General features: G+C 34.3%; 1 protein-coding gene across 4 annotated transcripts in view; it reads left to right on the forward strand.

Moving 5' to 3' along the window:
- LOC117323649 (pyruvate carboxylase, mitochondrial-like) overlaps nucleotides 1-15,812 on the forward strand; it is a 47,421-nt gene that overhangs the window by 1,457 nt on the left and 30,152 nt on the right. For 3 of the 4 annotated variants that reach the window (XM_033878978.1, XM_033878981.1, XM_033878980.1), the window contains exons 2-7: nucleotides 7,570-7,845; nucleotides 11,218-11,402; nucleotides 12,155-12,320; nucleotides 12,702-12,847; nucleotides 14,751-14,868; nucleotides 15,158-15,428. In XM_033878978.1, the coding sequence (XP_033734869.1) occupies nucleotides 7,647-7,845; nucleotides 11,218-11,402; nucleotides 12,155-12,320; nucleotides 12,702-12,847; nucleotides 14,751-14,868; nucleotides 15,158-15,428 (1,085 nt within the window). In that variant the 5' untranslated portion in view covers nucleotides 7,570-7,646. Of the gene's footprint in view, nucleotides 1-5,949; nucleotides 6,017-7,569; nucleotides 7,846-11,217; nucleotides 11,403-12,154; nucleotides 12,321-12,701; nucleotides 12,848-14,750; nucleotides 14,869-15,157; nucleotides 15,429-15,812 lie in introns of those variants that run through there. The other variant, XM_033878979.1, reaches the window with a different exon arrangement.

Here is a 15,812-nt window from a genome sequence, read left to right on the forward strand (position 1 = left end):
TATAGCTACAGTCCTGAGTCCATGCAGCCACAGTAACATTGATGGGGGTGATTTAAGACCCAGCTAAATAGATGTCATGTTGGGTGCCTCAGGAAGAGATGCTAGCTAGGAACAGAATTACAGCAAATGACAACTCATTGAAACTATTTTGGGAGGGGGGGGGGGGGGGGGGGGGGTGAAGGCTGAAACTACAAAGAATTATGGTGTACAATGGTCTTGTCAAAGAGGACTGATCATCTGACTTATGCATACTATTCAAGCCAAGTATGCATGAGCAATCTGTTTCAGTCTTCTGCTAGCTAGCCTGCTAGGTATTTTATCAATGGGGTCTTTTTCAGATAAAATGAGGTCCCTATGTAATTTTGAATGGACTTTCTGAAAAAAGTGGGGTGCTTCTCTATGTTTCTTTTGGAGGGGAAGTATATGTCACCTTGGTGAAATATTCCTACTGACTGATAGGGAGACTGCCTATATTGGAGCTTGAATAAGAGATCTCTTGATCTCTCACTCTGCCACTGTCTAGGAGGACTATAGACCCTACAGAGATAATCCCACAAGCTGGGGGCTACTAAGGTGGTCTATAATCAAACTTTCCTTTCAATCTGACATACAGCAGCATAATACAATATTGGAGTGGTCAATGACACCAAATTATGTGAAATAGCAATGAAAAATGCCCGACCTAGGTTTTTTTTTTTTTTAAGCTATCAACCTCTTGTTTTCTTAGTGGATGATTTCTTCTAGCTATCTTATGCATATATATGCATGGCTAAAAGGAAATTTCCACCAGTCAGAGGCTCATGAGCTATGAGTTGACATGTACATTATATTTGTCATCCTGTCTGTTCCAAATGGTTGTAAATGATTTTTTTGCCAAATTTGGTGTAGTGCATTCTTGGATCAAGTGGTCTCAATTCAAAAAAGGGTGTGTCACCTGGAGGAGCATGAGCAGAACCCAACAAGGGAGACATGAATGAACGGATTTTGTTTTCCCTATTTGGGGATTGCTGGGCCATAAAGAGTTAATTCAGTAAAAACCAGAAGGACCTACATATTGTTATCATGTGACAGAATTTATTAATTCTAAGATCATGATGAAATCATTAAAAACTTACAGATAAATAAGTCAATGGTAGAGATATGCCACCATACGATAAAAGGAGAGGAATTTATCAGCCTAACAAAAAAGAAGTTCAACATAAGATTTTATGGAGTTTGGTTTGAAATAATCATCAATTAATTGTAGTTTTAATTTACTTGAAATAATCATCAATTAATTGTAGTTTTAATTTACTTGAAATAATCATCAATAATTTGATGTATAATCATCAATTAATTGTAGTTTTAAATTACTTGAAATAATCATCAATAAGTTGATGTTTAATCTACTTAAAATAATCATCAATTGATTGTAGTTTTAATTTACCTGGTACTTGAAAAAATCACCAATTAATTATAGTTTTAAGTTACTTGAAATAATCATCAATTAGTTGATGTTTAATCTACTTAAAATTGTCATCAATTAATTGCAGTTTTAATTTACCTGGTACTTGAAAAAAATCACCAATTAATTGTAGTTTTAATTTACTTGAAATAATCATTAATTAATTGTAGTTTTAATTTACTTTCACTAGGATTATCTGTGAATCTCTTTCGCCATTTATTTGATAAATACTATCAAAATTATGTCAACATTACGGGCCTTTATCCATTATGTTAAATCAATTCTCATTTCTTATCACACTTTGAATTTATACTGAAAGCATATATATCATAAGATAGTTAAAGATACTAGATTTATGAACTTAACAACCTTTTATTTTGCACAGCTGGTGCATGTACCTTTGGTTGATCTGCTTACAAAGTTCAAAGTCCAACATGAACTTAAATTGTTCAACAACAGAACAATGAAGACCTCTGAAATGTAATTGTAATACACATGATGAAGAACTTAAATTCTACTTGGATTAAAATCTAAAAGATGCAAAAAAATGGTGTGCAGTGTTCTTTTGTGGAATTTTTATATTGAAAGTGCAATGACCTATATATATTGAAACACTGATGTCCTTGTAGCAGGTTGTACATATGCATGAGATATCATGTATGAGTGTCTAAAACTGTTTGTTATTCACCTGTGAATGACTTCCTACCAGAATGTATACACAGGAGCTATAAAAACTTCCTTCCGGTATATCTATATATGTGACATTTATGTTTGTTTGTATTTAGCTGTTCATGTGTAGGATATCCATATCCCACTTCCATTTGCCTGGTAGACTCTTTTTTCTTAGTCTCATTTAACTGATCACACATGTACAATGCTTAAAACAAGGCTAGGTTTTTGCTTCAGTAGAGGAGATGAGACTTGGCTAGATCACTCAAAATTCTGCATATCCAGTGGTTTTTTTTACGGTGTAATGGGGTCAGAAAAACAATCCCATTCCCTATGCAAAGTGACTGATTCTATTCTGATAATGATTTACTCTCACAGTTTCTGAAATGAAAACATTCCCAAATTAAAATAATTATGTGACTGTCACTATAATACGCAAAACTAAATTATGGCTGCACTGAAGCATTTTGTTTTATTCACTTTTCTGCTGGTAGAAACTGGCCCCATGCATATGCCACTTCTTGATTTCTTAAATCTCATCAGAGGTCATTAATCATTCCTATGCCTACTGCTAGAGATCAAACCGGGGACCCTGGCTCATAGCTATATATATATAGTCTGACACACTACCTATTTAGCTAGGCAGAAATTTCCATACTAAAGTGTTAGAAAATCGCTAGTATCTTATAATTAACAAGGTGACACGTTTTGTACTCTAGGTATACAACAGGTACATGTATACCTGTATAACTTTATAATTACAAGATTACACAGACCTGATGTAATTGATGGATATTACCTGGTCCTGGCAAGTCTAACTTACGAACACGGTCAACACATGTTTTACTATATAAATGTGTGTGTGTAATTCTTAAACATTTAACAGTGTTTTCATTTAGAACCGGTCGCCGGCCAAATTAACTGGTTAGAATGGTGTTTTGGCCGGTTCAAATGACTTAATTCACTTTTAAAAAAAAATGTCTAAAAACATATTATCGTAATCCTCAGATACATGTATACCTGTTACTATTCATTTGTAGCCTTTTACAAATATTTTTATTGAAAACCCTGATTACATACATTAATTAGATACACATAATAATTATAGTGCAATTTAATGCAAAGATATTATATATAGTGCTGCAATGGCTATGGTAAAATATATCATAAATATTATATAAGTATTAAATTTCCTTTGTGTATTCGCTCTGCTGTGACAGACAGGCTGCATGTATATTAAAAATGTACAAAATGTATTAATTAAGCAATCAGATATTGATTTATCTAGTCTAATAACTTCTCAAATTTCTTGATAAGCTGAGACAATTATATAATTTTATAAATTACACACATGTACATACACAAGGTCTAGATTTTAGGTGTCATTGACACAATGTTTCGTTAATGCTTCAAAATTTTTACTGCATTTATTATGTCAAATGTAAATCTGCCTATATGCTAAGATTGTAATTGATTCAGTCTGATCTGTTTCTTCAGACTATAAACTTCAAAAATAAAAGGATTTTGTTCAGGATTGAAGAGATGTATACGTATGTATTGAAGAATGATTGACTTGATAAGTGAATTTGTACATACATCATACCTGTGGATACAGGTGGTAGTGTATATGTGTGAATCAGCTAAAAGGTTATTAGCATATACCAATGTGATCTATTAAATGCTTTTAAAGTTTTATATAAATAATTCATTTTGCATCTGTGAATCTAAGAGAAAAACAACTCAGTTTGCATATTTATCTAAATAGAGGATTTTAAAATTGATGCTCCAGTTGTCAACACTTGATATCTTATAACAAACAGTATACACGTAGATATACATGTAGAGAAAGTGAGAATCAAAAAATTAAAGATACAGCTGAGATATTAACAGACTGAAGCCTATGGAGGTCAATGTCAAAGGTCAAGGTTACAAAAGCTCTTTGCAATGCATGCTGCTCTAAATAGAGTAACATAAACAAGTTGATATATGTGACGTACAATAGCGCTACTATATTTGTCTCATCACAACAGATCTGAAATACCATAATGCGTGACAATAGCTACTGTATTTGTCTCATCATAACAGACCTAAATATACTGTATACAAAAACTTACCAGATCAAGTCACAAAAGGTATAAGGACACTGAAGGTTGAAGGTCAAGTTCATTTAGAAATTGCATCATGCATATGCTGTATAAAGAGATACTTAGAAATGTGAAGTTGCATGATGATAGCTGCAATGGGTATGTTATCATAAATTACCTATATACACAACTGGAAGTAAGTGTAAAACAATATGCACTGAATATTGTCAGAAAGACCTGACATTGGTATTTTTTTTTACTGGTCCATAATTCAACAAAATTGTTTATATCTGCATTCAGTGTTATATTTTAATTGAGTGTCTGGGTTATCTGCAAGAAATGTACTGTATTTGATACTATTATCATCTGAAAGACATGATGATGTAATCCAACAATCCCACACAGTTACATGCATGTAACAAAGAAACAACCAGAATAAAACGAAATAGTACCGTTGTTAACTTGATACATTATAATCTACACAATTAAAGTGCCACTATGAGAAACTGGTGTATTATGGTACCTGTGTCACCCACTCCAATGTATTAATTATACCACCCTGGCCATGCATGGTACATGTTCATGTAGGGTAGACTCAAATGAGTTCCTACCAAAAATGTTAAGATTTTAAACTTTTTGTAAATTATTACAATTGAAAGTACCAGGATACATACCTGGATATATATAGAGGTTACACAACGAGTGGTTGTTTGATCTGGAATTTATTTCACACGTGTAAGTTATTTTTTAAAAGTTACAAAAGACACGAGCTTTAGCGAGTGTTTTTTGCAACTTTTGAAAAATAACTTACGAGTGTGAACTAAATTCCATATCCAACAACTTCGAGTCGTGTGACCTGTTTCTACCACAATAATATTGGCATGAATCAAAGGGAAATGTGGCCAAGTAAAATTTCGCGTATGCAAATAAAGTGTACCGGTGACGTCCAGGACCCGGTGATGTGACATCATTAGATTATTGATGACGTCAATAACAATTGCAGCTTGGGTCAAAGTTCACCGTGTTAGCCAATCAAAATGCGAACAGAGTTTACACCACATGTGCACGTGGTATAAACAGATTGTTAATCAACAGCTGTAATGATTAACTGATGGTCTGAGAGTTGAATAACACAGGGTATTGTGGTAGAAATGAATATAAACATTACAAGTGATTTTGGACTTCTGGCAGATGAAATGCAAGATGACTATGAATTGAACTTTTTTCAGTGTTAAACTTAATTTACTGGATAAAGTAGAGCATATTGTCTAAAAGGGGGGGGGGGGGGGGGGGGGGCTGTGGTTTCTTCTCTGTTGTTCTCTGTTTGCCTGTCAGTCCATCCACCCAGTTTCTTGCAAGGTATATATATGTTGACCTATGACGTTATGTTACAGCCTATATGAATATGGTAAATATATCAAAAGTTCAGTTTGAATTAAAGATCTCAAATATCAATATTGATGAATTATTTCCTTGAAAAAGTCTGTCCTTCTGTTGTTCAGAGGTCCTCCACTGACTCAAATATCAACTAAACTGTTTCTTTGTCTGTATGCCATAGATTCACTAATATGTAAATGAAATTGTCCTTTTCTGATTGACATTATTGATAGCACTAATGAAACTGTCTAGCCGGTAACATATGGAATAAAGGAAAGAGTCTATTATGTTTGTGGACTTTGGACTCTTACCTGTAAACAGGATGCAGTGTTACGTATTTACAGTCTACTCTAGATATATGTTAATGTTGTAAACAAGACTCTGAAGGACACGTTAGAATTAGTACTGCAGACAGTGATGAAAAGATAATCTTTATATTATGGTAAGTAGCTATTTATATATATGTACAGATGTCATTTGTAAGATAATTAGTATCATATAATATCTTTACCTACACACATATATGGTGGCTTGTCTATATTAGATCTACCTGATGTACCCATGCAGTCCTCAATGAATATCTTCTCATGTTCCTCATTATACAATTAGCAGTCGATCGGTTGATGCAGTCTTAGAACAAGTAAATGTTTATCTTGGACGTTTTTGTATAGATAGGTCATATTATAATGCAAATACAATATTTAATTACATAATGGAATCTTGATTGATGGATTAGAACAGATATTACACCTTTAAATTTGATTTAGAAATAGATATGGTATATGTTGAATAATGAATGTAAAACTAAGTCTTGTTTATAAGAATCGTCAGTGCTTAAATATGAAAATTCATAAGATTGGAAATTCAGAAGGAAGCATTTTAAGATTTTAAGATTTTTATGCCAGGGTACAAGTGTCAACCAGAATGTGTAATATATAGTCATATTATATATATGACAAGTTATATTAACTTATAGTAATATAATCATGCTTGTAACAATTCAAAACAAGTCACATGTATCCCGGAATGATGCATGACAGGGTCTTACTGTGGGAGGAAAACCAAAGTTTCCGAAAAAAAAAAAAAATGTGGTCAAGCAGGTGCCCCCATACCTTCTCATGTCTGGTAGGGGATTGGAATTCAGCCATCTTGCAATTGGCTACCTCTGTGCCACGTACCTGACCACCTCCAAGTTAAAGTAGTTTTCTGATCTCCATATAAATAATCAGAGATCAAACTTTGACCTTCATCTCCATGGATAGTGGTGTTTAACTTATCATTATCAAGCGTCTGTTTTTCAAATAAAAAAAGGCATTCAATGAAACTTTCATGCTGAACAACAGTGACACATACTATCCCCTACATATTTACTTTGGCTAGCTGGTACATGCAGAAATTGATTCCAGAAGAATCAATCCAGTACATGCAAAGTGTTGTAACAGCAATATTAATCACTTTATTAATGATGTTATCTAAGGAATGAAGGTGTAACATAATGATGATGACAAATAGATAAGGGATGGAGCATCAACACAAAGGATTCCGTAAACTTGTGTTGGACTCCTCCGCCTCCTGTGTTGGTTTTACCACACTACCTTTTTTAATGATGATGGTATGAAATTCAGTGCTTAACATATCCCTGACATTAGACTGATTTTAGCTCATGTTTCCCAAAGGATCTTCAGTGACATTGTTCGACATTTTCTTCTCTCACAAGGAAGTGGTATAGGATTAAGTAGAAGTTTCCAAATGTGGTGAAATGTAGGAAACAAGTGAGATCCTGGTAAATACCAGTGCAACATACATTATTAACACAAAGAACTTCTCGTTGCTTGATCATGATCAGTTAAGAATAAGAAGGGTAAGTCAGATGTTCCAGTTTTGATCCCTAGTGGAGGAATCAATTCATATTGAAAAGGACACACTTTATTATGCTTTTTGTTACTCAAGTGTTAATTAGAACTGCTCATTTTTGCGAGTCTTTTCTTGTTTCAGATTCATTAGAATAGCCTTGTCCAGGATTCTGAGGCCGGTGGAGGAGAAAAAATAAAGGTGACAACTGGACAGCTGGGATGCTGCGACTGCAGGCAAAGGTTTCTAAACTCTGTATAGGAGCAAGGAACCAACTGTTGTCAGAAGTAGGGGCCACACGCAAGCCCTGTCATGGCTTCCGACTTCCAAAAGGGGTGGCGCCGTACTCGGCACAGAGTGCAGGTGCTGTGCAGAAGACTGATGAACGGGTGATTAAGAAACTGATGGTGGCCAACAGAGGTAATGATAGAAAGCCATGGTGGTTTATAACAGATTTAATATATGGGACGTGTGTCGCTGCTTCATATACATTTAAATTTACTGAGATATTTAATACTTGTATATGGTATATGATATCTGGCTTGTTTTTCAATATATTATGGTAGCTCAGGTGTGACTAATATGTTGTCAACTGTTCCCAATGTTGAAAATCAATATCGGATGTATTATTATTATTATATATATATATATATATAAATAAATATTTTGCCTAATTGTTTAGGTAATGATACCTTGATGTCATTTACACCAATAATATGCTTGGAATCATTTGATTAGTTTTTCACACATTCATACATGTACAATGTATGTTTATCATAAAAATAGAACTTACATGGGAATTTTCGACTCGAGTCCTAGCTGGGCCTTTGAAGAAACAATTTCTGACATTAGATTGCCTTTAGTCAAAAATATCCACAGCTTCTACCATAGATTGGCTGTGTGAGGATAGGTGATGTTGTAACATTCAGCAGCTCAATCACTCCACTAAGATCAGAGACAGGTCATCTTCTGGAGATATCGGGGTCTCTTACTTATCATTGTATAGGAGACATAATACAACTACAACATGGAGTTCATATTTTCAACCTTCAGATCAACATACATGCATATAAAAGTGCACAATATTAGAGCAAAAAATCAACAATTATATGAGGATATATACTGAACTCCTTGTACTGTTGTTGTTTTTTCATGATCATTTTGTTTCAAGATCAGATTCATTATACTGGGCTATTGAAGGTACTAGGGGTTTGTTCATACTAGATTTATCTGCAAATAAGTCCCTGTATACAAATCAACACTCTTCTTCATTTTGGCAGAATCATCTGTTTTCCAATTGCATAAGCTAAATGGGGTTCACAAAATTTTGATAAGCCTTCTCTAACTTATCTGTATAACTTAACTTTTACACTAGGTGAGGGCCGGGGCTTATTTGAGGATATTTACAATACTGAACCTTTACTGTAGGTGGAAGGGCTTATTTGTGGATAAATACAGTGCTAAACTTTTACGCTAAGTGAGGGGGGCTTATTTTAGGATAGATACTTACGCCAGGTGAGGGGGCTTATATGAGGATATAGATACAGTACTAAATTTTTACAGGTGACCATGGAGGATTAACTTATCTGAGGATATGTACAGCGTTATTTAAGGGTTAACTGTAATATTTTTTTTACGTTATTGAGCGATAACACAAAAAACTGGAGTGTACTCTTTTCATAAACCGCTTGCAGTTAACCCTTATAATTTAATTAACAATGATAAGAAACATTTTCATTAAGTTTAACATGTTTATTTTGCTCCAGATATTTAATAACACATCGATAAATACAAAATCCTGTGAACAACGATTACTCTGCTGACGTCACAGTTTTTTTTATGTTATGAGATGATAACATAATTTTTTGAGCCATTGAAAATGCTTGTTACAAGCAAAATTAAATTATGACTCCTTGAGAGTAACACTTTGACTAAAGTAGACCTGTAATCCTAGCTTCCTTATTCTGTGATGGATTTGTGAACTCTAGACTATCTTATTGTTGAATTGTCATTAATTATTTAATTATAACCTTCGACTGATGTCATGATCGCGATCGACGTACACAAAAAATGGGCAGAGCATATCAAAGATTTCCTACTATTTACACAACTAATATGTTTGTATCCTAATTTTGTCTTGTCCATATAAGAGACGATTACAGGCTATCACACTAATGGTAGATATGGTCCTAGACAGATAATAATAGATGGGGTGGTATAATTATAAGTCAGTACTGTTGCTCAGTGAGGCTTTTAATGCTCTTCACCTGTCCATATCTGATCAATACCACTCCATAGACATCATCACAGCCTCCTATATCTCTACCAGCAGGCTGATTGTTTAGGCCCCACCACTGTCACTCCATAGCACTGAAAGCTCAAATCAATACCCCTTCAGAACATCGCTACAAATAGATTACTCAATTCTTTTTTTCTCACGTCACAAATCTCTTTTGGATAGATTTTGGCTAATGGATTTGTTTGCTCTGTAATAATAAATCTGAATCAATTAGTCACATTTTAAGATGATTTTCGTATTTCATATAAAAAGTGTTGTGTATAAGTAGTGTTTACAGTGTGCTGAAAGTGAAAGTCATCTTAAGGTCAAGTTATTGAAACAATGCATCGCATAGTATTGATCTTCCTAGAGAGAAGAACATAAGCGCTTACTGTAGCAGAATAATTTCATTATTTAGCCATCATCTTATACCTTAAGGATGCTCAGCCAGTAATATACATACTCGTCCAATATATAAATGATATTTTAAATACGGTTAAATTTGTTTGCAATGAACATGTTCATAAAGCATAATTTGTGTTTTTTTATTTGTACATGTATTAGTTTTTAAGTAAAAATTACAGTAGGTATTGCTAAGCTTTACTGATGTACTCTGCCAAATTAGTGCTTTTGGGCATTTTTTTTCTCTCTCCGAAAATATGTATCATAGAATTGAAGATTTAAATTTGGGAGGGGGAACAAGAAGATGGGGTTTTAACCATAATTTCTTGAAATACTGTATGTAAATTCAGGTGAATAGCAAAGAGATTTGGGTACCAGGTAAATTTCCAATGATCCTTTGAACCTTGTGAGCTAAAACCATGGTGTTTTGTTCATTGATCAACTCTAGCTTACCTTGTTCAGAGGGAAATTTGAAGGTGAATATTTAAAATGATTTTCTGTCGTGGGGATAAAAGCATTTTGAGGAGATATGGTTTCAAGCATTATTGGATAAATAGGACTTAATTTTGTATAATCAGAAAATCTTTAAAATCATGCTTGTCCAGAATGCCTGAATGCATTTTGATCAGATTTATTACACTCTATCAATAGATGAAGGGGACTTATCACTATTATATGAACAGAATGTCTCTATATAAAATCAACTTCATTTTTGTTATATTGATGCATTGCTACAGAAAGTAAATATGAAAAAAAGTATGTCATATTCAATAATCAATTGAATACTGCAATATGTAAATAACAGGTGCCCCCATCAAGATAAGAGTACATTTATATGTAATGATATTGGATATCGTAATAAATATTTTAATGACCCAGACTGAAAAACAAAAGCGGAAACAAAACAAAAAACTGTCATACATTGTACTTAAGCTTTGATATTGACAGGTATTCCAGTAATGTCAAATTTAATGAGAAGCTTTCACTGCAGATTTACTGTAGATATACAATGTACAGTTCTAATTCTGTACTTTCAAACACTGATGATTTAATCCAACTTATCACAATAGATTCACTAAGATTTTCCTATGAAAACATGGGTCTTTTTGCAGGTGAGATTGCCATCCGTGTGTTCCGAGCATGTACGGAGATGAATATTCGCACTGTGGCAATCTACTCGGAGCAGGACATGATGCACCTGCACCGACAGAAGGCTGATGAATCCTATATCGTAGGCAAGAGTTTGCCTCCTGTGGCTGCTTATCTCAGTATTCCTGACATCATCAGGATAGCCAAGGTTAGTCAAGGTCGTGGCAGGTCACAACCTGTTACTTCATGCATAAATAAGACAATACTTTGTTTGAAAAGAGTTCTTGAATATATATATTTTAATGTATTATGTATTTTACAGTGTATTAAGTGATGTGATACCTTAATTATCAGCAGTAACATTATTACCTCTCCTGCTGTTATGTTTATAATGTCATACTGTCATTTACGTTGCCTAGTAAATAAATAATTGCTTGAAGATGGCCTTGAAACATTAGCGATAGCGAATTACTGTGTTGATTTCATCATTTTATTTCTATTTTAATATATATATATATATATATATTATATATCATCCAAGCACTATGATGTGCTGACTAGAATGAAAGTTTGATGTTGGGGGATTACATACACGGTCACTCAACAAGGCCGGTGCACAGCTTTGCCATTAAATGGCTGCAACTTCTCCACAAATACAGACATAAATATCTTTGTCCAAGCACTTCCACAAAAATTGCAGCTATAAACACACAGATACCAGGTGGTTAGAAACTGAATTTTTGCAGGGATAATACATTTGAATATGTTTCATTACCAGTGGGAATGCCATACATTTTGTGATTCTTTTGATTAAGAATAATACCAGTAAGTAATGGTTTTGATACTTTAAAATTGACTTTGTATTCATTAACAAATACCATATGATGAGACTTCTTACTCATTGACAATGGTGATTAGATATGTGTTTACCTTTATTTTATGTCTTCCTGTTGTCTTTAGGAGAATGATGTAGATGCCATACATCCTGGATACGGCTTCTTATCAGAAAGGTCCGACTTTGCACAGTCAATAATAAATGAAGGGATCAAGTTTGTTGGTCCGTCCCCAGAAGTGGTACGCAAGATGGGGGACAAAGTTGAGGCCAGACAGGCGGCCATTAGTGCAGGTTTGTCCATCTCCTGGCTTTTGAGTTTGTAACATATTGCAAACTTCTTGAAAATTCCATTGGGTAGATTGCATGTGTTGAAATGTTCAATTCTCAGAATTTCACATTGATAAATTTCCTTTTGACAAACTAAGACATTAAAACAACTTATTTTAAGCTGCTTAAATTCTGGTATAGTTTTTAAATTATGAACAATATAAAAGATTACTGATAACACATGTAAATTGATGGTAAAAATTGGAAGGATTGGCAAGTATAAAACAGTATAAACTAGATAGATCTAGATAAAAAGAAACCTATTATTAATAGTTTTGAAGATTATTTTAGATTTTGTAATGCAAAACAATACATTACTAAGTAGTATCAATGCATATGTTGTAGGTGTACAGGTAGTGCCTGGGACTGATAGTCCTGTACAGTCGGTAGAGGAAGCCCGGGAGTTCTGTAAGCAGTATGGCCTGCCTGTCATCTTCAAGGCTGCCTATGGAGGAGGCGGAAGGGGAATGAGAGTAGTCAAGAGTTTTGATGTGAGTACAGTACATTCCAGTTACGGTAATCGGGTAACGCTTAATCGGGTATTTTGTTTAATTGGGTAAAATTTCAAAAACCAAAACCATTTTCTCTTAAATCATGTTAAAAAAATTCGTTTAATTGGGTTGGAAAAGTCATATTTTTCGGTTATTCGAATAGAATAATCGGACAAAAAAATTAGAAATGCTCCGATTTTCATGAAAGTCATCACGTATTTCTTTAAGTTTTAGACATTTATCAACAAATAGGGTAATTTAGATGGTTAAAATGTCAAAAAACGGTAAAATATTACCTTAAACGATAATGTTATGTCGGGGTTTTGTCATGTTCAGAACTGTGTTTTTGTTAATTCTGCCTCGTGGGGTTTTTCTCCAACAGGAAGTCGATTAAGAATTGTGGGTAAAATTAAATGTTATTTTTAGAGTCAGCAGCAGGCCAACGTAATGGGGGTTTAAAAGCATGATTAAGCTACTAGACAATTAAACTTTTACTTCTGGGATGTAAAATCTTCGAAGTAGAAAACAAAACAATAGGTTTTGACCTGGGTCTGACATTGATACAGATTGATTGATATCACCGCTTACTGTATGTGGCAAATCCAAAGTGAGGGGTTCGCCAAGGGGAAATGTGACGACACCGGTACACAGGTGAGTTATTAAAAAAACAGTAGCGAGCAGTAAAAGGACAGACGCCCGACGTTAGCTTATAATTCCTATTCAGGTAAGGATTAGAACTGGTTAATAAAAAACATTACATTGGATTTCGTGTTGTTTTATCAGTGACTGCCAGTGTCAAGTTCGTATAAATTTATACCACAGGAAACGACGTAAATAAACTCGGTTTCTCCGATCTCTGTGCTTTGGCAATTGAATATAATATGGAATATTTTAAACTTCATAGCGAACATAAGAATGTCTCTATGATAAACATAAATGATTTTAGCTGTAATTGTCGGCAAGTCCTTAGATCGTATGTCAAATTAGGAACACGTGGATGAAACAGGGATGTATGACCCCCGATTTGAGGTGCTACAATTGTACTGTGTCGCGAATAAGAAACAATCTTTAAGGTTTTATTATTTTAATACATGTATTTTTATACAATTAGTTAAAGTAATCTGACATCAGTAAAAGCACAAACAAAAACACCGTTTATTAACAATAATAACGCAAATATTTTCATCCAAAATCGACCCAAGTCTTAACCATTACGGACCAAATCTAAGATGGCGACATGCATTTCGGCTTATTGCATAAGTCGGTTAATCGGGTAAAAAGTCCCTGCAAATAGGCAACCCAATTAAGCGGAATGCACTGTATATCTATGATCACAAGCTGGGGGTTGGAAATGGGACAAGACCTGACCACTCGTCCACTGTAACATTGGAGGTTCTTCAGGGTCATAAACAGCTTTGATTTTGCTACCAATTTAAGCCCTGTTAGCAATTTTCTGTAAATGTGGAAATTTACATGGGGTGGGTTGGTGTGTGGATTACTCTAAATATGTGAAGGCCATTGGGCCATGAAAATTTCTCCCTTGCATAAAATTTTGTGATGTATGTGGTATTTTTGGCACAGGTAAAGAAAATTGCAGGAATAACCCTGAAATATATAATTTACCTATCGAAATTGTGAAATCAAAAACCCCCAACACCTCTTCCCAAAATTCTTCTAACTTATGGCAGAATTGGCGAGCACAATGGTTGTGATAAGGAGGAGTTGTAGTAGGGGCACAAGGGATGCCAGGTGTTTTGATGTAAACCCTAGTTATATTAGATATTTTATTTCAAATTTTCTGATTAAATTTCTGATGTTACAAGTACCAGTAATTCTTTTCATACAAAATGATATAATATCTGCAACTGTTATAGGTCAACATGCATTATGTTTTTGTTTCTAGGAGGTGGAGGAGAATTTTAAAAGAGCTTCCTCTGAAGCCGAGGCAGCCTTTGGAAATGGTGCTCTGTTCCTAGAGAAATTCATTGAGCGCCCCAGACACATAGAGCTTCAGATCCTTGGTAACTAAACATATAGCTATATCAAAACTAAAATAAAATGTACTGATCCTGATCCAGATCCTGTATTTCTAATTTTGAAAATGTTTTTAACATGTCATCACTTTACCAGCATAACATAAATAATTATCATGTTTGTTTTGATTTACCCAATTTTATGTATAAGCCAATAATCACAAAAGAAAATTTAAAATTTGTGAATTTATAATATTAGATGGAGTACAAATGTAAATAAAAAGAATAAAAAAAAGGCCTTGTGTATGTGATAATTTACCTTTGTTTTCTTAAACAGGTGACCGAGAAGGAAATGTGGTTCATTTGTATGAGCGAGACTGCTCTGTCCAGCGACGTCACCAGAAGGTCGTGGAGATAGCCCCTGCCCCTCACCTTTCTCCAACCATCCGTGATCAAATGGCTGCTGATGCTGTTGCATTGGCTAAGCATGTTGGCTATGAGAATGCCGGGACAGTGGAATTCCTGTTGGATAATGATGGAAATTACTTCTTCATTGAGGTCAATGCCAGGCTTCAAGTGGAACATACCGTCACAGAGGAGGTCACAGGGTAAATATTATAAACTGGTCAATATACAATACTACAAAGGTCACAGGTACAAACTATATACTGTTAAGTACTATTACAGAGGTCACAGGGTACAGACTTTACAGCGTACAAACTTTATACTTTTAAGTACTATTACAGAGGTCACAGGGTGCAAATTTATACTGTTAAGTACTTTTATAGAAGTCACTGGGTACAAACTTTATACTGTTGCTATACTGTACTATTACAGAGGTCACAGGGTACAAACATTATACTGTTCAGTACTATTACAGAGGTCACAGGGTACAAACTTTATACTGTTAAGTACTATAATTGAGGTTACAGGGTACAAACTTTATACTTTTAAGTACTATTACAGAGGTCACAGGGTACAAACTTTATACT

This window comes from Pecten maximus, chromosome 3 (genome assembly GCF_902652985.1).
Source record: "Pecten maximus chromosome 3, xPecMax1.1, whole genome shotgun sequence".
Classification (NCBI taxonomy): Eukaryota; Metazoa; Mollusca; class Bivalvia; order Pectinida; family Pectinidae; genus Pecten; species Pecten maximus.